The sequence below is a fragment of the Pituophis catenifer genome, unplaced genomic scaffold (assembly GCF_029215685.1).
Source record: "Pituophis catenifer annectens isolate HBS135680 unplaced genomic scaffold, rPitCat1.0.hap2 SCAF_14, whole genome shotgun sequence".
NCBI classification, from domain to species: Eukaryota; Metazoa; Chordata; class Lepidosauria; order Squamata; family Colubridae; genus Pituophis; species Pituophis catenifer.
This window is the reverse complement of record NW_027256894.1, coordinates 2,047,056-2,071,018: the sequence shown is the minus strand read 5'-3', so window position 1 is coordinate 2,071,018 and position 23,963 is coordinate 2,047,056. Positions and strand designations below refer to the sequence as shown.

Below are 23,963 nucleotides of genomic sequence, written 5' to 3'. Positions count from 1 at the left end.
ATTTCCTCCTTGCAAGTGCTGTCATTTAAAAATGGCAGAGCTATCCTGTTGCTCAACAATTTTGTGATTGCACATCTGATTTTTCCTGGGGGAGAACTGGGGGAAGAGGTGGAAAGCTGCTTTAGACTTGATTTGCCCCCACAAACTTTGGAAAGGATAGTGAATGTTACTTTCTGCAGAGGTATCCTCTTCTTGTTGGATGAGACTGGATGGATACGTATCCTTTAATATAAAGCTGGTGTTGGGTGGGCTTCCAAGGATTGTTTGGCCATATCCCAGATTGGGTAACGCTGAAATCTAAGAGTGAAAATTGACCTACTGGAGATTTAGCACATTAATTCCCAGCTTTACTGTGAAAAAGGCAAAAAGTACCCTGTTGATCGAAGGGTTCTTGCAGGGTGGGTGAGGAGGACAGAGAAGGGCTGATGGGGACTATATATACCCCATGATTTGTAGTCTGTGAGGTGCCCATCCCTGCTTTAGGTTACCGTTTGCTTCTGGGTTGACCCAGCCACACTGTTCTTGTATCTATGCAACAACTTCTGTTCTGGGGCCCTTCCTTGACTTGAAGAGCCTTCAAGAATCCACTCTAGAAGAGTGGATTACCAATATAAACAAATGATTTTCCCTCTTGAGACTCATCAGTGGCATATAGATAATCATGAAGAGTTAAATGTCTGAAATCCTTGCATTCATTTTCCAGGTGGGAGATGGTGCATGCTAATTATACATCTTCATTGACTTGAAAAATAGAACACTAATATGTTTCCACTGAAAGCAGGGACAGAGAGTTATTTCAGCAATTGTTAAAAGACTTGACTTAAGAAGTTAAAAAAAGAGTATTTCTTGTTATAATTAGATTTATGGTGGAGGTTGTGTCTTTTTTCCCTAGATTGGAATTCTGTCATTGTCATTGAACCCTGGCATTGATTTTTAACTGCTGCATCCTGGTTTCCCTTCACAGAACATAAAAAGATTGATTTTTAAAGAATAGTAGTATTTTCCTGACAGCAAGTTCTATTGAATTTATAGCTTACTCGATTTCCTGTACATATTTATTGTAAAATAAGATGACCTTGCCTAATGAGGCTTCATCTGAAGCAGGAATGCTCTTTGAAGGGTATGTTTCTTTTTGTCCTGTTATTTCAACAGCCTTTGAAATTCTTTAACTTTTTACAAAGATATATTTGGTGCTACCGATGGTGCCTATTTGGCCCACATCAGTGTCCCTCTCTATCAGTCACGGGGGCAAGAAGAGAGAAACCAGGACATGCCATTTCCTCTTGTGCAATTAAGTATATCACATGATCTCAGTGTGGCTGTGGTTGTTGGCCGCTCCAGTTGTGTGGCTGCTGTTGACCTCAACTTGTACTTCAGGTAGGTGGACTGAAATGATTGAAAGCTGTTTCTCAAAGACTGCCTGATTTCCAGCATAACATTTGTTTATGTAGCTGATTTATATGGCCATTTCAACAGATTCATCTCACTTGAGTGATTCTGAGTGGTTTATAAGGATTAAGAGCATGAAAGCCATACATATCATTCCCCATGCGCAAGGATAAATCAGTAACCCCCACCTACAAAAAAACCCCATGTCAACAGCAGCAGAACTCACCTGTGATAAGATAATGCATGAATATTTGGAAATTTAAAAAGTCTTCCTGCTCATAAGAAGTAAATATTTCATAGCTGCCTTGGGCACAGGATTCCAGGCTTTTCCAGAGAAAAGGCTAGTTAGAAGTCTTTCTAATTGCATTTTTGTAGCGCTCAATAACTGAACTCCTTTAGCAGTTCACAGAATCATGGTTAAACCTCTATACATACATTACAAACCCATGATGCTTTTCTTTCTTCGGGTTATATCAGCCTTACTAGATAGACAAGAGCAGGAAGCACTAATACAAGTGGTTCTTAGTTAATGATGTAGCTAAGCAATGGGGTCATAAAATACAACACCAGGTGACATGCCACTTAGCAACAGCAATTTTGGCACTCCTGACTGCTGTCATTAAACACAGCACCATGGATTGTTGAGATCACTTGGTTGCCATTTGTGAGGACCTGCTGGCTTCCCCATTGAAATACCTGTGTTGTGAAGCTCAGACTTTGATAGTGAATACCCACAATTTGTTCTTTAAATAAAACGGGATCTCTCACACTCATATCTGATTTTCACCTATTGTTTAAAATGCCTGACTCAATTCCCGTCTAATGAAATGAGAATCTTAGGCTTCCATGCTTTGGCCATAGACAAATCTATAGTTTTGGATCATTTTCCTCAATGAAAAAGTATTATGGATTCATTTGTTTATTTGAGATCTATCTATCTATTTACAAAGATGATTAGGGGGCTAGAGGCTAAAACACAATTGAAGGACAATTGCAGGAACTGGTCATGGCTAGTCTAGTGAAGAGAAGGACCAGGGGAGACAGGATAGCTGTCTTCCAATGTTTGAGGGGCTGCCACAGAGAGGAAGGGGCGTCAAGCTCTTTTCCAAAGCCCCCAAAGGCCAGACAAGGACTAATGGATGGAAACTGACCAAGGAGAGATTCAATCTGGAAATAAGGATAAATTTTCTGACAGTGAGAACCATCAATGTTAGTTATCACCTTTAAAGCGCTCCATGGCTTAGGACCTGGGTACCTACGAGACCGTCTTTTGCCACCAATAGCCTCCCACCGACCAGTTCGTTCTCACAGGGAGGGACTATTCAGGGTACTGTCAGTCAAATTATGTCGACTGGCGACTCCCAGGGGGAGGGCCTTCTCTGTAGGGGCTCCAACCCTTTGGAATGAACTGCCCCCGAAGATACGGAATATCCCTGATCTCCGTGCTTTCCGCCGTGCCCTCAAGACCCTGATGTTCCAACAGGCGGGGCTAAACATACGAACATGTGAATGATTTTTTAAATGTTATCTAATTCTGGGTTTTATTTAATTGACCAAACTAAGTAATAATTTTAATTAGCAATTTTATGATGTTTGTGTGTCTATATTTTTCTTGACTGTACACCGCCTTGAGTCCTATGGGAGAAAGGCGCTATAGAAATATAATAAATAAATAATAAATAAATAAATAAATAAATAAATAAATAAATAAATCAACCCATGGAACAGAAGTTGCCTTCGGAAGTTGTGGGAGCTTCATCACTGGAGGCTTTCAAGAAGAGACTGGGCTGCCATCTGTCAGAAATGATGTTGGGGGTTAGACTTAGAAGATCTACAAAGTGCCTTTCAACTCTGTTAATTTGTTTAATTTGTTTAATCCCCCCAGAGAATATCCTGACCATTTGTTTTGCAAGCAAAGCTTTGAAAATCTTCCTGCACAACAGTTGGAGGGGGTGGGTGAAGATGACCACAATAGTTCAAGTTACAGCATGAAGTTCTTGCAACCTTCATTTCAGACTGACAGGTTAGTTGGCAAAAGGTACTTTTATAGTAACGAGAAGAGTTGTTTCATTGAAAAGTGTAATTCTTACATCTTCATTTTATGTATCATTGAAAATGTTAAGATTTTTCCCTTTTTTTTCCAGATCCTGGAAGACACACACACTATCTTTGAATGATACACATCCACACAATTATTTTCCACATTTGTGTACAGATGTTGAGTTGCCTTGGTATCAGCATCTTCTGCACTTAGAATCTCTTAACTCTAAGACTTTGGACACTTCTGAAGCGTCCCTCTTTCAAGAGGTTGCATTTGTTCTTTCAAGCTCCAGAGGGAAAGAGAATGAAGGCCCTGAAGACAGGCGCTGGAAGAGTATACCTTTAGGTGACCTAGAAGAACGTGGGAATCTTGAGTGCAAACACGTGACTGGTTTCCACGTGCTGTTCACTGTCTCAAGTGAAAATGAAGGGCTGACTCTTGTCCTGTGGGATTTGGTGACGCAGGACATCACACAGTCTTGTGTGGGGGAAAACTCTTTTTTCGTGGAATATACCAGGGAGGAACCACTATGGCTCGTCCTTTCAGGTGAGCATCTTTGATTTTAATTGCAGATGAATATTTTCCCTCTAGAAAATTTCAGAGTTGAAATTGTTTTCTTGACATTAGAAAGGAGCTGTGTTCAAGTCACTAGAACATCTTTTCTGTAGACAGTGAGCAATATGGAAATAACCTCTCTCCTTTGTGATAATCCTTAGAGACTGGCCTCTTCTTGCTCCTGTTTGGCTTTACCCAAGAGGAATTCTTGAACAGACTGATCATCTACGGAAGCGCTAGCACTGTAGATTCCCTTTGCCGCCTCAATAGGTGGGGAAGGTGTTCGATTCCTGTACATGCCTTAGAGGTAAGGAAAGAAGCCTGGGCCATTCTTGTTTCCAGGGTTGTGGGTAGCAGCGTCTTTCTATCGCTGAGGGTTTTCTGGACAACCCCAACTCTTTCCCTGGGTGCCTATGAAGCTGTGAGGCCCTGGGCATCCATTCTAGAGCAGAAAGATTGATTCCCCACACTTTTTGCTCTACTTTAAATGGTTCTGGTACTCAACCAGCGGAGACGCAAGATCTTCTGCTGACAAGACAAGAAACTGACTTGGCTAATTCTGGCACAATTCTTCATATTGTGAAGGTCGTTGTGTTTTTTTTTAAGTATTACCATTTGTATTTTAGTGCCATCTGCATATTTCATCCCTCATTTATTATCTTTAAGGAATCCTGAATCTTATATAGTGGGGCAAAAAAGTATTTAGTCAGCCACCAATTGTGCAAGTTCTCCCACTTAAAAAGATGAGAGAGGCCTGTAATTGTCATCATAGGTAGACCTCAACTATGAGAGACAAAATGAGAAACCAAATCCAGACAATCACATTGTCTGATTTGGAAATAATTTATTTGCAAATTATGGTGGAAAATAAGTATTTGGTCACCTACAAACAAGCAAGATTTATGGCTCTCACAGACCTGTAACTTCTTCTTTAAAAGGCTCTTCTGTCCTCCACTCATTACCTGTATTAATGGCACCTGTTTGAACTTGTTATCAGTATAAAAGACACCTGTCCACAACCTCAAACAGTCACACTCCAAACTCCACTATGGTGTGAAGACCAAAGAGCTGTAGAAGGACACCAGAAACAAAATTGTAGATCTGCACCAGGCTGGGAAGACTGAATCTGCAATAGGAAAGTAGCTTGGTGTGAAGAAATCAACTGTGGGAGCAATAATTAGAAAATGGAAGACATACAAGACCACTGATAATCTCCCTCGATCTGGGGCTCCACGCAAGACCCCCATGAGGTCAAAATGATCACAAGAACGGTGAGCAAAAATCCCAAACCACACGGGGGGACCTAGTGAATGACCTGCAGAGAGCTGGGACCAACGTAACAAAGGCTACCATCAGTAACACACTACGCCGCCAGGGACTCAGATCCTGCAGTGCCAGACGTGTCCCCCTGCTTAAGCCAGTACATGTCCGGGCCCATCTGAAGTTTGCTAGAGAGCATTTGGATGATCCAGAAGAGGATTGGGAGAATGTCATATGGTCAGATGAAACCAAAGTAGAACTGTTTGGTAGAAACACAACTCGTCATGTTTGGAGGAGAGAGAATGCTGAGTTGCATCCGAAGAACACCATACCTACTGTGAAGCATGCGGGTGGCAACATCATGCTTTGGGGCTGTTTTTCTGCAAAGGGACCAGGACGACTGATCCGTGTACAGGAAAGAATGAATGAGGCCATGTATCGTGAGATTTTGAGTGCAAACCTTCCATCAGCAAGGGCATTGAAGATGAAACGTGGCTGGGTCTTTCAGCATGACAATGATCCCAAACACACCGCCCGGGCAACGAAGGAGTGGCTTCGTAAGAAGCATTTCAAGGTCCTGGAGTGGCCTAGCCAGTCTCCAGATCTCAACCCCATAGAAAACCTTTGGAGGGAGTTGAAAGTCCATGTTGCCCAGCGACAGCCCCAAAACATCACTGCTCTAGAGGAGATCTGCATGGAGGAATGGGCCAACATACCAGCAACAGTGTGTGCCAACCTTGTGAAGACCTACAGAAAACGTTTGACCTCTGTCATTGCCAACAAAGGATATATAACGAAAGTATTGAGATGAACTTTTGATATTGACCAAATACTTATTTTCCACCATAATTTGCAAATAAATTCTTTCCAAATCAGACAATGTGATTGTCTGGATTTGTTTTCTCATTTTGTCTCTCATAGTTGAGGTCTACCTATGATGTCAATTACAGGCCTCTCTCATCTTTTTAAGTGGGAGAACTTGCACAATTGGTGGCTGACTAAATACTTTTTTGCCCCACTGTATAAACAACTGATCCTTTGCTCTATATTACAAAAAAATATTGACTGTTCCTTGGTTACAGTCACTGTTAGTTACAAATCTATGTAAAACTAAGCTGTAATTAACATCATCCAGCACTTATTTTGGTGTACTCAAATATATTACATACAGAACAAATATATTACTTAGAATAGATCACATTCATGTTAACGAATTTGTAAGCAGAGAAAGAGCTAGAGCTCAACTTCTCCAGAAAAAAATTCCTGTGTGGTTGGACAAAGGTTTGTCTTGATGTTGTAACAGCCAGATCTCTGAGAAGAGAGCTCAGGAAGTGAGAAGCACAATCCGTGGCTTGATGCTCCCTTGGACACTCAGGCCAGGTGCTAATAGAGAGATCAAAGTATTGGTGGTGGATCTCTATAAAAATTATATTTTTTATATTTAGGCTGGCTTAGAGAACCGACAGTTGGACACCGTGGATTTTTTCCTAAAGAATAAAGAGAACCTTTTCAGTCTGTCTGCAGCAAGCTCTGTACAAGATCAGCCTGCAAATATATCAGATTTTTACTTGAAGAGTAAGTAAAATCTGAATGTTCACACTGATATTTTATGAATTGCAGTATAAATACAAAAGAAGCCTCACTTGACTGAATGCAAAGTAAACTGCATTGAAGGCAGAGAGAGAGGGTCAGGGCCGGTTCTTGCGAATCAGAGGCCCATGGGTCTTCAGCTTAACGGAATGAATTGCGTATATCACTCTGACATCACTTTGAAAGCAAATGCAAACTTGTGCATTTCTTAATGCGATGTTCCCATTTTTCTTGGTTTTACCCTTTTCTCCTTCAGGCGTTGAAGAACTGAGGCCAGCATTGGATTTACTTTGTAAGGCAATTCACGAAAATGATGTGGAAACCCAGAGCAAGCATTTCTCTGAGCAGCTGTTGAACCTCACCTTATCTTTTCTTAACAAACAACTCCGTGAGATTTTTACCCACAGAGAAGGTAGAGTCGGTATTATGTATCTATTTTACTTGAATTGGTATTCTCTGTGCCATCACATAACAACAAAATTTCTATTTCTGGAATGGGTTTTACAAATTTTGTGCTCCTTAAATGAGGGGAAGAAAGCCAAAAACAAGGCAGCATTCAGGATCAGCCTTAATACCCACTTACTCGGTGGGTATTAAGTGTCTATAAAGCATCTAAAGATATCTTACGGGGCTGTGCAATACAGGTAGCCCTTGACTTACAATCATTCATAAGTTACAATAATATTGAAAAACGTAACATGATCAGTTTTCACACTTATGACCATTGCAGCATCACCCTGGTCACATGATAAAAATTCAGGCACTTGGCAACTGGCATGTACTTACGACAATTACCGTGTCCAGGGTTCATGTGGTCACCATTTGCAACTGATTTTGCACCATTTGCAAAGTCAATGCGAGAAGCCATTTGCGTAATTAAGATTTGTCTGATGACCACATGGTTCACCTAACAACTCCAGTGATTCGCTTAACAACTGGCAAAAATAGTTATAAAATGAGGTGCAACTCACTTAAAAACTTCCTCACTTCATAGCACTGGAAATTTTGGGCTCAGTTGTGGTTGTAAGTCGAGGAGTACTGTTAACTCTCACTTTTTATCTATTACAATATTTTACTTATTGGCTGGCTGAAATCTTGCAGGATCATCATGATTTTCCCAGATTTCAGCCATGTATAATTTATTAAAAGGTTTTATATTTCAATTGTTTAAAATAGATGGATGGATTCCGGTGACATTGTATAAATTAGTTGATAGTGCCAGCCATTTGAAAGGTCACTTGTTCCTTTATTTGGAAATACCATGTTTCCCCGAAAATGGGGAAAATGGGGCTCCCCTTGAAAAGCACCCGGAGGCTCCAACTGGTCCAGAATGTAGCCGTGCGGGTGATTATGGGCGCAGCTCGTTACGCCCATGTAACACCTCTCCTACGCGAGCTGCACTGGCTCCCGGTGGTCTTCCGGGTGCGATTCAAGGTGTTAGTTATCACCTTTAAAGCGCTCCATGGCTTAGGACCTGGGTACCTACGAGACCGTCTTTTGCCACCAATAGCCTCCCACCGACCAGTTTGTTCTCACAGGGAGGGACTACTCAGGGTACCATCAGTCAAATTATGCCGACTGGCAACTCTCAGGGGGAGGGCCTTCTCTGTGAGGGCTCCAACCCTTTGGAATGAACTGCCCCCGGAGATACGGAATATCCCTGATCTCCGTGCTTTCCGCCGTGCCCTCAAGTCCCTGATGTTCCAACAGGTGGGGCTAAACATATGAACATGTGAATGAATTTTTTAAATGTTATCTAATTCTGGGTTTTATTTAATTGATCAAACTAAGTAATAATTTTAATTAGCAATTTTATGATGTTTGTGTGTCTATATTTTTCTTGACTGTACACCGCCTTGAGTCCTATGGGAGAAAGGCGGTATAGAAATATAATAAATAAATAAATAAATAAATAAATAAATAAATAAATAAATAAATAAATAAATAAAATAAAAAAAAAAATAAAAAAATAAGACAGGGTCTTATTTTCTTTTGACAAAGAAAGAAAAGGGGGTCTTATTATTTTATTATTTTGGGGGTGCAGGAGGCGGCGAGCGTGGGACTGGATGTCCCATTCCTGCCATCACCTCCCCTCCCTGTTCTTGGTGCCGGCTGAGCGGCTCAACAAGTCCCCACCCCAATGGCAACAGTTGCTTCCCTTCCCCGCTATCTCTTTATTGAGAGGGGTGGCAGATGGGGCCGGAGAGAAGTGAGACGCGTGGAGTGAGATGTGGCTACCCTTGCTGTCTCTTCTTCCCACCTCACTGGGCATGGCAGGGCTCCTGCCCCTCGCTTAGCCACCCACCCCCTTTAGGGATGCAATTTGGGGGTGGCAGGTAGGGTGGGTGAAAAGAGGGATGTGCGTCCTACCTTTCCAGCTCTGTCGCTTTCTTCGCCGTTGTGTCCAGGGAAACACACTGTAAAAGAAAACTTTGTGAGAAGGTTTTCGAGAAAGAGACAGAGGGGAAGGGAAGCAGCTAGGCTGCTGTTGCCATTTATTTATTTATTTATTTATTTATTTATTAAATTTTTATACCGCCCCCTCTCCCGAAGGACTCGGGGCGGTGAACAGCCAAAATTAAAAACACACAATACAAATATTAAAATGCATTAAAACAGAATTAAATTATCTTAGGCTTCACCAATTTAAAACCCCGTTACCCATAAAATTCACCAATTAAAAATTTTTAACCCAGCCCGGCTTGCTGAAATAAAAACGTCTTCAGGGCCCGGCGGAAGGTCCGGAGATCCGGGATTAGTCGTATCCCTGGGGGCAGCTCATTCCAGAGGGCGGGTGCCCCCACAGAGAAGGCTCTTCCCCGGGGGGTCGCCAGCCGACATTGCCTGACAGACGGCACCCTGAGGAGACCCTCTCTGTGGGAGCGTGTTGGCCGGTGGGAGGTTATCGGAGGCAGAAGGTGGTCTCGTAAATAACTGGGTCCTAAGCCATGGAGCGCTTTGAAGATGAGAACCAACACCTTGAAGCGCACTCGGAAGACCACTGGAAGCCAATGCAGCTCGCGCAGGAGAGGTGTCACGTGGGAGCGCCATGCCGCCCCCATAAGTACCCGCGCGGCCGCATTCTGCACCAGTTGGAGCCTCCGAGTGCTCCTCAAGGGGAGCCCCATGTAGAGAGCATTACAGTAGTCGAGGCGGGAAGTAACGAGGGCATGAGTGACCGTGCATAGGGAGTCCCGATCCAGAAAGGGGCGCAACTGGCGTATCAGGCGGACCTGATAGAAAGCCCCCCTGGCCACGGCCGTCAAATGCTCTTCTAAGGACAGCCGTGCATCCAGGAGGACACCCAAGTTACGCACCCTCTCCGTGGGGGCCAATGTCTCGCCCCCAATAGTCAGCGATGGCACCAGCTGACTATATCGGGACGCCGGCAGCCACAGCCACTCAGTCTTGGAGGGATTGAGTCGGAGCCTGTTCCGCCCCATCCAGACCCGCACCGCCTCCAGGCACCGGGACATCACTTCAAGGGCATCGTTGGGGTGGTCTGGGGTGGAGATGTACAGCTGGGTGTCATCAGCGTACAGATGGCACTGCACCCCAAAACCACGGATGATCTCGCCCAGCGGCTTCACATAAATGTTGAACAGGAGAGGCGAGAGGACCGACCCTTGTGGCACCCCACAAACCAAGTGCCTTGAGGTCGACCTCTGCCCTCCAGCCAACACAGACTGCGACCTGTCGGAGAGATAGGAGGAGAACCACCGTAAAACAGTGCCTCCCACTCCCAACCCCTCCAACCGGCGCAGCATGATACCATGGTCGATGGTATCAAAAGCCGCTGAGAGGTCTAATAGGACCAGAACAGAGGAGCAACCTCTGTCCCGAGCCCTCCAGAGATCATCAACCAACGCGACCAATGCCGTTTCCGTGCTGTACCCGGGCCTGAAGCCGGACTGGAACGGATCTAGATAGACGGTTTCCTCCAGGTACTGGGGGAGCTGTCGCGCAACCACACTCTCAACAACCTTCGCCAGAAAGCGAAGGTTGGAAACTGGACGATAGTTTGCTAAAACAGCTGGGTCCAGAGAGGGCTTCTTGAGGAGGGGCCTCACCACCGCCTCTTTCAAGGCGGGAGGCAAGAACCCCTCACTCAAGGAAGCGTTTATAATCCTCTGGAGCCAGCCTCGTGTAACCTCCCGGGTAGCCAGCACCAACCAGGAGGGACACGGGTCCAATAAACATGTGGTTGCGTTCAACCTCCCCAGCATCCTGTCCACGTCCTCGGGAGTCACAGGGTCAAACTCATCCCAGATAACCGTCTCAAGACAGACCTCGGACAACCCGCCTGTACCTACCCAGTCGGAGTCCAAGCCTTCCCGAATCTGAGCGACTTTATCGTGCAGATAATGCGCAAAATCCTCAGCACGACCTTGCAAGGGGTCTTCCCGCGCTCCCAGATGGAGAAGGGAGCGAGTCACCCTAAACAAGGCAGCTGGGCGATTTTCTGCCGACGCGATAAGAGCGGAAAAGTAATTACACTTCGCCGCCTTTATCGCCACTAAGTAGGTCTTGATATAAGACCTCACTAGTGTACGGTCAGATTCGGAGCGACTGGCCCTCCAACTACTCTCTAGGCGTCTTTTCCGGCGTTTCATCCCCCTCAGCTCCTCGGAAAACCAAGGAGCTGGGCAGATTCGGCGCCGGGTCAGAGGCCGCAAAGGCACGACCCGATCTAAAGCACCAGCGGCCGCCCTATCCCAGGCGGCCACCAGGTCCTCAGTCGAGTCGCGTGCCAGAGTCTCAGGAAATGGCCCAAGCTCCATTCGGAACCTATCAGGATCCATCAGGCGCCTGGGGCGGAACCACCTAATTGGTTCCGCCTCCCTGCGGTGGGGCATAGCGGTCAGGAAGTCAAGTCTAAGGAGAGAATGGTCTGACCATGACAAGGGTTCAATAACTATATCCCCTGTATCTAAGCCATTCAACCACTGACCAGAGACGAAAACCAAGTCCAGCGTGTTTCCTCCTATGTGAGTGGGGCCCTGAATTAACTGGGTCAGGTCCATGGCCGTCATGGAAGCCATGAACTCCCGAGCCGCCTCAGATGCTTCACCGATGGACGGCAGGTTGAAATCCCCCATGACTAAAAGCCTGGGGGTATCAACCACCACCCCGGCTATAACATTGAGGAGCTCGGGCAGGGCCGCTGCCACGCAGCAAGGAGCCAGGTACGTAACCAGCAGGCCCATCTGCCTCCCATGGCCCCACTTCACAAGGAGAGACTCACAACCGGCTATCTGAGGTACAGTGGCCTCCCTAGGATCAAGACCTTCCTTTACAATAACCGCCACCCCCCCCACCCCTACCCTGGGCCCTTGGCTGATGGAATGCGCGGAAACCCGGTGGGCACATTTCTACGAGGGGGACCCCCCCCTCCAGGCCCAACCAGGTCTCAGTAATACCCGCCAGGTCCGCTCCCCCCTCCTGAACCAGCTCACAGATGAGGGGGGCTTTATTAGACACGGACCTGGCATTGCACAGCATCAGCCTAAGACCCAGGCTCTGAGACTCCGGACAACCCAGAGAACGAGAAGAGCACTGGGGGCCGGAGCATGTCACCGCTTGAAGACAGCGGATACGTGCCCCCACAACATGATATGGCCCCCTGCTCCCACCATACCTGCCCCTCCCACCTACGGTCCTGATGACATCGCCCTCCTCCCTACCAACACCAACCCCCTCCGATCCCCGCTCCGCACCTCCCCTAGCGCGACCCTGTGCCGGGCCTGGTCCCCTCCCCAACAAATCACCCTCCCTGTCCTTTGCCAAACAACCCTCCCCCCTCCCAAAACCCCTTAAAAGATTGGCAAATGACAATTTTAAAAAACCCCTCAACCCCCTCTTCGCCGCATGCCACCTCTCGGGATTCCAAAATCCGTCATCGAGGTAGGCCCTCGATAGAGTGGAGGGCCAATCCTGCGAGAGGGGGGAGTCTCGCAGAACAAGAAGGTCAGCTGCCGTATACATCTTGCCGTATACAGAGGATAAGTGCCCATGTCCCAAGGGTCAGATGGAAAATAAGAGGTCCACAAGGGAGCAAATAAAGTGGGGGCATCCAGAATCCGAGGTCCAAAGTCCACTGTCCCCTCACCACAGTGGAAAGGATCTCTTGCCAAGTCGACACAGTTCAAGGGGGATACAATCCAACCACCCTCTCACGGTGATTGGTCTGATGGTCAGTCCCCTCTACTAGTGAGATGGAAGTAGTGAACCTTTGCAATATCAGTTCAGCAGGGTTAAAGTCCATAGCCACCCTCTCACAGTGGCTGGTCTAATAGTCCGCAACCACCCTCTCACGGTGGTTGGTCTGATGGTCAATCCCCTCTGCTGGAGAAATGCAGATGATACCATACCGACACCGCTCGAGGGGCACAAGAAACCAAAAACCACCCTCTCACGGTGGCTGGTATGATGGACAGTCCCCTCTACCGATGGGATGGAAGAAGTGAACCGGCTCCCATAAGCTCCCAACACAATTTACGGTCCCCCTCCACAGCAGGGGGGAGGCTCTGATGAATATGAGCCGGATTTCAGTGCCAGCAAGTCCATAGACGGCAACCAGACCGAGACAGGTATAATGCCAAGGGGAACGATGGAAAAAGGGGGAAATCTCCCAGCCCCCAAAAGTCAGTGGAGGCCTCCCAACAATGTGAGGGGCTAACCCATCAACTGGGCCGCCCCCCCGCTGGTCATAGCCTGTCCCGGACGGACGATGTTATAGTTTGCCGTAAGTCCGTCAAGCACCACAGCAGGGTTGATGGCTGACGCTCTTCTTCCCACCGCCGCCAGACGGCCGCCATTGCAGCCGCAGCCGCCGCTAACGACTCTGGCAGCGTCCCCGAGCTCACCAGGGAGACTGACGGCCCCAAGGCAACTGGGGAGATCCCTGGGCCTGGGGCCATCTCCAGGACCGCCGACAACCTCCACAGGCCCGTCGCCGCCGCTGCTCCGACTTCCCAGCTGGCTCCGGCCCAGAAAAACGCCGCCGCCGCCCAGCTGGTGTGCCCGAAACGCCGGATCTCGCCGACGCCGTCATCCCCCCCAGCCTCGATCTTCCGGGGGACAGACCCCTCAGCCGACTGGTGGGGAGCTCCCAGGACCGCTAAGAACCTCCACAGGCCTGTCGCCGCCGCTGCTCCAACTTCCGAGCTGGCTCCGGCCCGGAGAAACGCCGCCGCCGCCCAGCTGGTGTGCCTGAGCGCCGGATCTCGCCGACGCCGTCATCTCCCCCAGCCTCGATCTTCCGGGGAGACAAACCCCTCAACCGACTGGTGGGGTGCTCCCATAACAGGGCGGGGGGTCAAAATTGCTCAGGGACCCCCGAAAACGGACCCGTGGGGGAAAAGCCCCCATCCTCACGCTGCGGCTCGGGCAGACGCCGCCATCTTGGACATGCGCAAAATTAGATGTCATTGATGTTGGGCTGCTCGGCTGGCGCTAAGAACAGGGAGGGGAGGACATGTCACTGTCACCCCCCCGGCATTACCTCCTCAACTCATTTCGGTTGCGTTGCAAGCAACCAGAGAAAATGGCGGGACCGGCTGCGCATGCATGTAAGTAGTTGGTGTGGGGGCTTATTTTATCGGGGTGACTTATATTATCACATGCGCTGTAAAGCCCAATTGGCCTTATTATCCAGGCATGTCTTATTTTTGGGGAAACAGTACGTTTTTTCTACGAGTTATTACTATTATTGTCCTATTTATTTATTTATTTATTTTATTCAATTTATATCAAGCCAGCCCTGCTTGATGGAAAAGAAAAGTTTTTAGGGCACGGCGAAAAACCCGGAGATCCAATATCCTTCATATCTCCAGGGGCAAATCGTTCCAGAGGGCAGGAGCTGCCACAGAGAAGGCCCTCCCCCTGGGGGTCACCAGCCGACATTGCCTGGCTGACGGCACCCTGAGGAGTCCCTCTCTGTGGGAGCGTACTGGTCGGTGGGAGGCTATCGGTGGCAGAAGGCGGTCCCGCAAATACCCAGGTCCTATGCCATGGAGCGCTTTAAAGGTGGTAACCAACACCTTGAAGCGCACCCGGAAGACCACTGGAAGCCAATGAAGCTCACGCAGGAGAGGTGTCACATGGGAGCGGCCCCTCGCTCCCATAATCCCCCGCGCGGCCGCATTCTGCACCAGTTGGAGCCTCTGGGTGCTCCTCAAGGGGAGCCCCATGTAGAGAGCATTGCAGTAGTCCAGGCGGGAAGTGACGAGCGCCTGAGTGACTGTGCGTAGGGAGTCCCGATCCAGAAAGGGACGCAACTGGCGAATCAGGCAGATCTGATGAAAAGGCCCCCTGGCCACGGCCGTCATATGCTCTTCTAAAGACAGCTGTGCATCCAGGAGGACACCCAAGTTGCGAGCCCTATTGGTGGGGGCCAATAACTCGCCCCCAATAACCAGCGATGGCACCAGCTGGCTATATCAGGACGCCGGAAGCCACAGCCACTCGGTCTTGGAAGGGTTGAGTCAAAGCCTGTTACTCCCCATCCAGGTCCTCATGGCCTCCAGGCACCGGGACATCACTTCACGGGCATAGTTGGGGTGGCCTGGGGTGGAGATGTACAGCTGAGTATCATCAGCATACTGATGGAACTCTACCCCAGAGCCACGGATGATCTCGCCCAGCAGCTTCACATAAATGTTGAACAGAAGGGGCAAGAGGACCGACCCCTGCGGCACCCCACAAGCAAGGCGCCTCGGGGTCGACCTCTGCCCCCCTGCATAACAAAGAAAATTCAGAGCAGTACAGAAAAACAGTGTTGCAAACCTGCAATTACTCTATCAGGTCTACACAAAATGCTTTTTTAGAAGTCTGTTTTTTAAAAAAAAACAACCTCTGGCTTCTAGAGTTACTTCATCCAGCAACTGTCTGGCTGAGTTGGAAATTATTTCCTCCAGAATATTCATGTTGATACTGAAGAACAGAGAAAATGGAGCCCTGGGAGACTCTGTAGCCCCAACCTCAAAGGCAAAGCAAAATTTCTCCTCTTGACAGCTTTGAGTAGCAATCCTAAAGATAGGAATGAACTACCTAGCATAATGTATGAGTTCTACAAGTATCTTATGATTGTTGGGATGAAAGTTGAGAAATTGAGTAGAATCAGTCCTGCAGGTTTCCCTCTCTCCTCAGCCAGCACCAATAAGGTTGCCTCAGTGTTAGCAGTAGGCCTCAAGCCAGACTGACAAGAATTCAGGTTAGTTTCTTTCACACCATCTGTAGTTACACCCCTCCTGTATTCCCTTTCCCCAAAATGGGAAGCTGCTGCAGGTCAGGGGTTATCTGAACCCTCAGGGCCTCTGAGAAGGAGAGCTTGCTGCCCCCACCCCTCTCCACGGAGCTGACATGACTCCTTCTCTGCTAGCCAAGAAGCAGGACAAGGGTCCCGTCCCTTCTGACTAACGGCTGCCAGCAGCCCAGATCCTCTCAAAGCGGGTGGTGCAGTGGCTTTGTGGATAACTCTGCAACCTCTGTCGTTGCCATTCTCCCCAAGCAGCCCTTTTGGTAGCTTTACGTGATTGTCTTCCTGGTGCTCTTCACAGAATTGGATGAAAATATGCTCCAGTGTGTTGACATTTTCACCAGCTACATCATTAAACTCAGGACATTTATGATCAGGTTTCCTCATAAGCCATCCGGTGTCATAAGGCAGCCCTGGGATTCTGAAGACAACCTACCCCAAATGGAGCAAAGCCACTGGGAAAAATTTGATACAGAGGTAAGCGGAATGTAGCTTAAATATCAGTATATATTTCGCCCATGATCTCAATTTATTAAGCAATTTCCTCATTACACACATGCCTAGCAAATTGGAGCCATGTATGGAGCCTACTCCCAAGTTCAGCCCTTGAAAGTAATTGATTTCAGTGTGAAGTAACAAAGTGGGGATGTAATTATTTTACCAAGAGAGCATTTTGGGGGTGTGTGAGAGAGAGATGATATGGCTATGAAAATATCCTGGTCGGGCTAAAGTCATTTGGAAAGGTAAATCTGTGCTGGGCATTGTCTCGTAAAGGGATATACTGGTAATTAAGCTGGAAAAGAATACAGGAAGCCCTCTGGCTTCCTAGGCTGGGTGGTCTTCCCCCTTCAACAGAACTAAACTTGGAGACCTTCCCTGAAATGGAAGGCGTGGCAGAGGGGCAGGGGCAAAGGAAGTGCTTTCTACACCAACCTGAACCACTTCATGGAATTTACGGCCAGGGTAAATGTCTCCATGGTCATCAGCTTAAACATTTTTAAAAATGGCGGCAGCAGTTTTACAGAGGAGAGGCCGGTTAATGGCTTCTCTTTAATCTGACTGGTTCAGTAGCTTCTGTGGAGTAGCTCGGCTGCTGAATACAGACTTGTGGTCTTTTTAGGAAGACTTTTAGGTCTGTTAGCCTCTGTGCTTAGTTTGGCTTAGTTAGATAGGCTTAGTTTCAGGGGTGAAATCTAAAATTTGTTACTACTGGTTCTGTGGGCGTGGCTTGATGGGGGTGGTGGTGGTTAATGTGACGGTGGGCGTGGTCAGTTTTTTTTTTTACTTTTAAAACCATTTTTTACATGTAAAACCATGTAAAAATGCTTTCAAAAGGCTCTGACAATCCCAGCTGAGTTGCCTGATTAGCAGTCAACTCAGCTGGGATCGTCAGAGCCATTTAAAAGAAAAAAAAGGCTCTGATGATCACGCAGCTCAGCTAGGCATGGGGGGCGGGGGCAGGGATTTTTGCTACTGGTTCTCCGAACTGCCCGCTGCCATCGCTACCTACTCCCCCGAGCTGGTCCGAACCGGGAGCATTTCACCCCTGCTTAGTTTGACTATCAGATCAGCTAGTAACTCTCAGGCGTTTTGGAACACACACACACACACACACACACACACACACACACACACACACATACACACACATACACACACACCAGTGTGCCGCTGAGCAGAACTGCTGCTCATCTCTAGACCTAATGGAACATTGCCCTGATCAGCTCTTTTCAAGTTGTAAGGATGGACTTGGCTTCAATTGGTTTGCGCTCCTTTGCTTTGATCCAGCGTTCCTCTGTTCTACTCTTGCCTTGCCCTACTTCCCTTGCCTCTCCTCAACCTTTCAAAACAGAATGCAAACCTCGGGGTGGGTAGAGGTGGGGTATCTTGAAATTGCTCATCGTTTTATTTCCCAGCAAGCTGTTACTGAAGCCCTTCTAAGCAACAGAGTGCCAGAGGCACAAATCTTTTTCCGTCTGACTCACAACCTTGCCCAGGATCTTGGGCAGCTAACCCAGATAGGTCTGGAGATGGCCTACAAAAGCCTCCTGAAGGATGACATAAATGAAGCTTCCAAACTTTTAAGGAACTTGGTGAGTAACACCACAACCCCACTGAGCTCCATTTAAAATCTTTGCTGTAGAATATTTTCATGTACACTGATTTTGTATCTCTGCACCCTGAGCATAACATATTTCTCTTTTGTTCCTCTGGGCGAGGGTTTGAATGGGAAAGGGTGATCCATAATCCCCAGGGACATTTCTGTCTTTTTGAGCCACTGTTTACTGACAACGAAAGGCCATAGCCAAGGCCCTGGTCCTTTCACGCCAGTGCAGAGAACTAGGGCAAGACTTTTCTTTATGATTTTTGATTTTTGCAAACACTCCTGTAGGAGAATTTCTTTTTCCTTTCGGCAGGGCTTCAGTGTGAAGCAGCAACTGCACAAAATATGTTTCTACACAACAGATTACCATGTCCGGGACTTTTTGGTAAGTTTAAGTAAGAATCTTTGACCATGAAATGATTTCAGTTAATTGTGTTTTTCCCCATGTATTCTGCTGGAGATGCTATGCTATGCTGGCTGGAGAATTCTGGGAGCTGAAGTCCACAACTCTGCCAAGTTTGAAGACCTCTGCTCTTCAGATTGTTAATTTTTACTCAAATCTCAGAAATGGTCAGAATGTAAATGGGTTCCGGTGTTAATAGCTGAAGTGGAAATTCAGCTGCACTGACATCATTTTCTTACATAAGGGATGGCAGCACTTCCCTTATAATATTGTCCTTCACCTTGTTCAAAATTTAATTGAAAGGAAGCTATAAAATGTCTGTCTCTATTGGATGGAAAAGAAACAAACTAAAGTTTTGTTTTGACTCTGTAGGTGAGCGTGCTACAAGATGAAGATGTTCTTCCTGAAACAGAGAAGGAAATGATAGACTTGGTGCATGAGGTAGAAAATATTTATTCAGGCACCTTCCAAAGACAGGAAACGAACACAGCCTGTTGCAGGTAATGCATCTTCAGTTCAGTCACAGGTGGGGAACAACCCTGGGATGAACCGAACTCCCAGCACTTGAGCCAAACAAAGATGAGCTCCTGTTTTCTCCTTGCCCACCTTTTTATGGTGTGGGAAAAGTGAGATTGGTGAGCTGTTGCGGGATCCAATCTGGGTCGATTACTGGAACCAGAGATTTAGCCTTCCGAGATTTTGGACTCTAGCATGAGCCCATCCTTAGGGAACTTCTCTCTCACCAAAATGTGTGTTTTGAGCTGTTCTATGTGTAGTATTTATGTGGTGCCTGGTTGTGTGGCTATTTAGTTGTTGATTGGGATATTGATGGCCAATTATTAAGTCGTTGGCTGTTGTTTCCTGATTCTAAGTATATCTGATAAGCTGGTGGTAAATCAGCACTCCTGTTGACTGACAAGGGCCCCATTTCCCAGGCTTCAATCATTTCCCTGGCTATTTTTGTACCTACTCAGCCAACAATCTTAGTAGTTGCGAAATTGAACATACCATATTTTTGGGAGTATAAGACGCACTCCCCACCCCCAAAAGAGGGTGAAAATTTGGATGCGTCTTATACACTGAATGTAGTTCCACCTACCCGCCGGAAAATGTGGTGCGCAGAGGTGGCAATCGGCTATGGCAATCCCTGCAGCCTGAAACAATTGATCTTTGGGAGGCCGATCCAACTGACAATCAGCTGCTTGTACTAATTAGGCTGTGCTGAAGCTGAAGCTGAAACGGGCTGTTTGCTGCAAGGAGGCAAATTGCTGGGAGGCAGATTTTTTTTTTCTTGTTTTCCTCCCCCAAAAAGGTCGGTGCATCTTATAGGCCGAAAAATACAGTATGTTATTGTTTGTTGCAGTGTGAGGCTACTAATGAGTTTAGGTCTCCTCCTCTGACCGCTCACTTGTGTTCTTGCAATCTGGTGGTTAGCTTCCTCCCTGTCTGTCCTACATAGTCATAGGGGCAATCCATGCAGGGGATCCGGTAGATTACATTGGCAGTTTCTCCCACCTCCAACGATCTTAGCAATGCACCTCCAAGTGATCTTTTGTTTGGAGGTGGGAGATACTACGACACACAACTGGACACCACATACAGTTGCAAGAAAAAGTATGTGAACCCCTTGGGGATTATGTGGAGTTTTGCATGAATTGGTCATAAAATGTGCTCTGAACTTCATCTAAGTCACAACAATAGAAAAACACAGTCTGCTTAAAATAATACTACACAAACATTAGATGTTGCCATGGTTTAGTGGAACATAACATGTAAACATTCACAGTGCAGGGAGGAAAAAGTATGTGAACCTTTGGACTTAATAACTGGTTGACCCTCCTTTGGCAGCAATAACCTCAACCAAACGTTTCCTGTAGTTGCAGATCAGACCTGCACAACGATCTGGAGTAATTTTGGACCTCTTCACAAAACTGTTTCAGTATAGCAATATTCTTGGGATGTCTGGTGTGAATCACTCTCTTAAGGTCACGCCACAGCATTTCAATCGGGTTGAGGTCAGGACTCTGACTGGGCCACTCCAGAAGGCATATTCTGTGCTGTTGAAGCCATTTTTTTTTTTGTTGAATTACTTGTATGCTTTGGGTCATTGTCCTGTTGCATCACCCATCCTCTGCGGAGCTTCAGTTGGCAGATGGACAGATAGTCGTACGTTTTCCTGCAAAATGTCTTGATAAACTGGAATTCATTTTCCCATCAATGACAACAATCCGTCCAGGCCCTGAGGCAGCAAAGCAGCCCCAAACCATGATGCTCCCTCTGCCATGTTTTACAGTGGGGATGAGATTTTGATGTTGGTGTGCTGTGCCTTTTTTCTCCACACATAGTGTTGTGTGTTCTTCCCAGACAACTCAGTTTTGGTTTCATCTGTCCACAGTATATTTTGCCAGTAGTGCTGTGGAACATCCAGGTGCTCTTTTGCAAACTTCAAACGTGCTGCAATATTTTTTTTGGACAGCAATGGCTTCCTCTGTGGTGTTCTCCCATGTACTCCATTCTTGTTTAATGTTTTCCTTATTGTAAATGTGTCAACAAAAATGTTAGCATGTGCCAGAGATTTCTGTAGGTCTTTAGCTGACACTCTAGGATTCTTCTTTACCTCATGAAGCATTCTGTGCTGTGCTCTTGCAGTCATTTTTACAGGACGACCACACCTAGGGAGAGTAGCAACAGGGCTAAACTTTCTCCATTTGTAGACAGTCTGTCTTACTGTGGACACATGAACATCAAGGCTTTTGGAGATACTTTTGTAACCCTTTCCAGCTTCATGCAAGTCAACAATTCTTTTTTTTTTTTATTGAAAAAGTTTTTCAAATACAAAAATTTTCCCCCTTTTTCCCCCCTCCTCCCTAACCCCCCTCCCCCTCCCCTCCCCCTGTGACTTCTTCATAATAAAACCCAAATTCATAACAGATTATATAATACTTTACCATCCCCTTACTCCATCCCCATATGCTGACCCTTTCTTTCTAATAAGATTATCATATCCCCCTTATACTATACATTTCAAAATGACTTTCTACTATAACATTATATAATAACTCCTAATTTAGCATAATAAATCAAATCTTTTATGTATATTAATCTATCATTTAAAAACAACCTTCCACTATAAAACTATATAATAAATCCTAATTTAACATTTATTCAGTTCATAGTCTACCCATTTCCTTCACCCCCATCGTTATATCTCTTAACTCAAATCTTTTACATATATTCATATCTAAACATAATATCCCTTTTCTTAAACTAAACAATCAATAAACTAACCTGTCTCCACCCACTTTCCTACAAGACTACCATACTTAATAATTCTTAATATCTTTATTCTTCTGCCCACTCCACTAAAAAATATTCCTTATGTAAATAAAATCCTCTTAAAAAGACTTTAGGCTTGTAATCCATATAATATCTTCTGTAATGTCTTTCAACTAGATTATAAACTCCATCATCCATATTAGGGTAACATCACATCCTAATTCCAACAGTATGTTCGGTATCTTCAATTACCATCTGCCCCCATCAATAGCAAATATCTTCATAATAAAAAAAAAACAACAACAACCACCCGAGTGACTTTATATTTGTATTCCATATAGTGTCTGTAGAGGTGTCTTTTATCCAAATTATTAATTCCAACCACCGTAATAGGGTAACAACCAGATCTTCTGCGTGCCCCAATCCCATAACTCTCTTGCCTTGTAACTCAGCATAAACCTAATATATTTATCAAAGAATCCAAAAAAAGATAGTTCCAATCCATTCAGTTTAAGGCCCTTTTCACGTCCCAGAAGTACAGCACTGCAGAAGTCTGTCACTCTCCTCAGGATAATATAAACCAATACTTTGCCTCAGCTATCTTTTCATGTATTCAATCATCTCTTAAATAACTGGCATTACACTGTTGTTTAGTTTAAAAGTTTTTGTTTTTGTGAGACCTGCTTCTTTTCTTAACTTTTTGTGGGTTGGATCTCCATCCTGAATTCCTTTCTGTAGATTGTATATCAACTATTTGGTTTTCAAGCTGATCTATAACTTGATCTTGTTGGTTTCGCTTTTGTGGCTTAAATCTCCATTCTGGTTCTATAAATTGTATATCAACTGATTGATTTCCATGCTGGTTTGTGACTTGATAAGTCATTACATTAGAATCCAGAGCCGCCTCTCTTGTATTAAATGGTCCAGCTGAGACCTCTGAAAGAGAATCCAAAAGCGGCTCATCTGTAGAGACCTCTGTAACTTGTTGTTTCTTCATTACTTCCACCTCCTTCTGCTTTTCTTGAATTTTGTTGATTTTGCTTTTTGAGGACCTTGTAGTAAAATTCTTCCGCTTTTTCAACAGTATTTAGCTGATATCTTTCTCCTTGATATCTCAATATTATACCAACTGGAACATCCCACCTGAATGAAATATTTTGTTTTTTTAGCTCAGTCACCAAAAGTCCAAATTTCTTTCTATCTTTTAACATCTTAGGCGGCAATTCTTTTTTTTTTTTTTTTATTGAAAAAGTTTTAAAAACAAACATATTTTCCCCACAACCCCCCCAACCCCCCTCCCCCTCCCCGACTTCCCAGAGCAGAACACAAGGTATTTCTATTGATCTTTAACAATAATCTAAATTGCATAACCAATCATTAAACTAACATCCCTAAAAAAAAAATTCTTAACCCCCCATATATAAAATCCTATTTCTTAAACATAATACTTCTAATGTCACTTATATAACGCTTATACAAATAAAAGGAATCATTCATAAGCTATTTGATATTTTTTGGTCTGATACTTATTTTGTATATAATCAATCCATCTTCTCCAGTCCTGTATATACCTTTCTTGTGTATGATCCTTCAGATATGCTGAAATTTTAGCCATTTCAGCTAAATTAGTTACTTTCAATATCCAGTCATCAATAGTAGGCAAAAAGTCCTTCTTCCAGTATTGTGCTACCAACAATCTTGCTGCTGTTATCAAGTTCAAAATCAATTTAGTCTCTGCAACTGTACAATCCGTAGTTATACCCAGTAAAAACAACTGTGGAGTAAATTTCAGTCTCTTTTTAAGAATATTCTGCATCACCCACCAAATCTTTATCCAAAATGCTTTGATTTTTCTACAAGTCCACCATATATGATAATAATTTGCATCATCACAGTCACATCTCCAACATTTAGCTTGCACATTAGAATACATACATGATAATTTTTTAGGATCTAAATGCCATCTATAAAACATTTTATAAAAATTTTCTCTTAAATTTTGTGCTTGTGTAAATTTCACATTTCTAATCCAAATCTTTTCCCAAGTTTCCATCATTACTGGCTCTTGAAAATTTTGTGCCCATTT

General features: G+C 45.5%; 1 protein-coding gene across 4 annotated transcripts in view; it reads left to right on the top strand.

Moving 5' to 3' along the window:
* The first annotated feature begins 1,187 nt into the window (after positions 1 to 1,187).
* Positions 1,188 to 23,963, top strand: part of SPG11 (SPG11 vesicle trafficking associated, spatacsin) — a 68,952-nt gene continuing 46,176 nt past the window's right edge. For 2 of the 4 annotated variants that reach the window (XM_070953680.1, XM_070953682.1), the window contains exons 1-10: positions 1,188 to 1,377; positions 3,275 to 3,412; positions 3,534 to 3,976; positions 4,147 to 4,292; positions 6,691 to 6,820; positions 7,092 to 7,247; positions 16,396 to 16,571; positions 18,011 to 18,187; positions 18,512 to 18,583; positions 18,974 to 19,101. In XM_070953680.1, coding sequence (XP_070809781.1) covers positions 1,271 to 1,377; positions 3,275 to 3,412; positions 3,534 to 3,976; positions 4,147 to 4,292; positions 6,691 to 6,820; positions 7,092 to 7,247; positions 16,396 to 16,571; positions 18,011 to 18,187; positions 18,512 to 18,583; positions 18,974 to 19,101 — 1,673 coding nt within the window. In that variant the 5' untranslated portion in view covers positions 1,188 to 1,270. Of the gene's footprint in view, positions 1,378 to 3,274; positions 3,413 to 3,533; positions 3,977 to 4,146; positions 4,293 to 6,690; positions 6,821 to 7,091; positions 7,248 to 14,334; positions 14,407 to 16,395; positions 16,572 to 18,010; positions 18,188 to 18,511; positions 18,584 to 18,973; positions 19,102 to 23,963 lie in introns of those variants that run through there. The other 2 variants (XM_070953681.1, XM_070953683.1) reach the window with 2 other exon arrangements.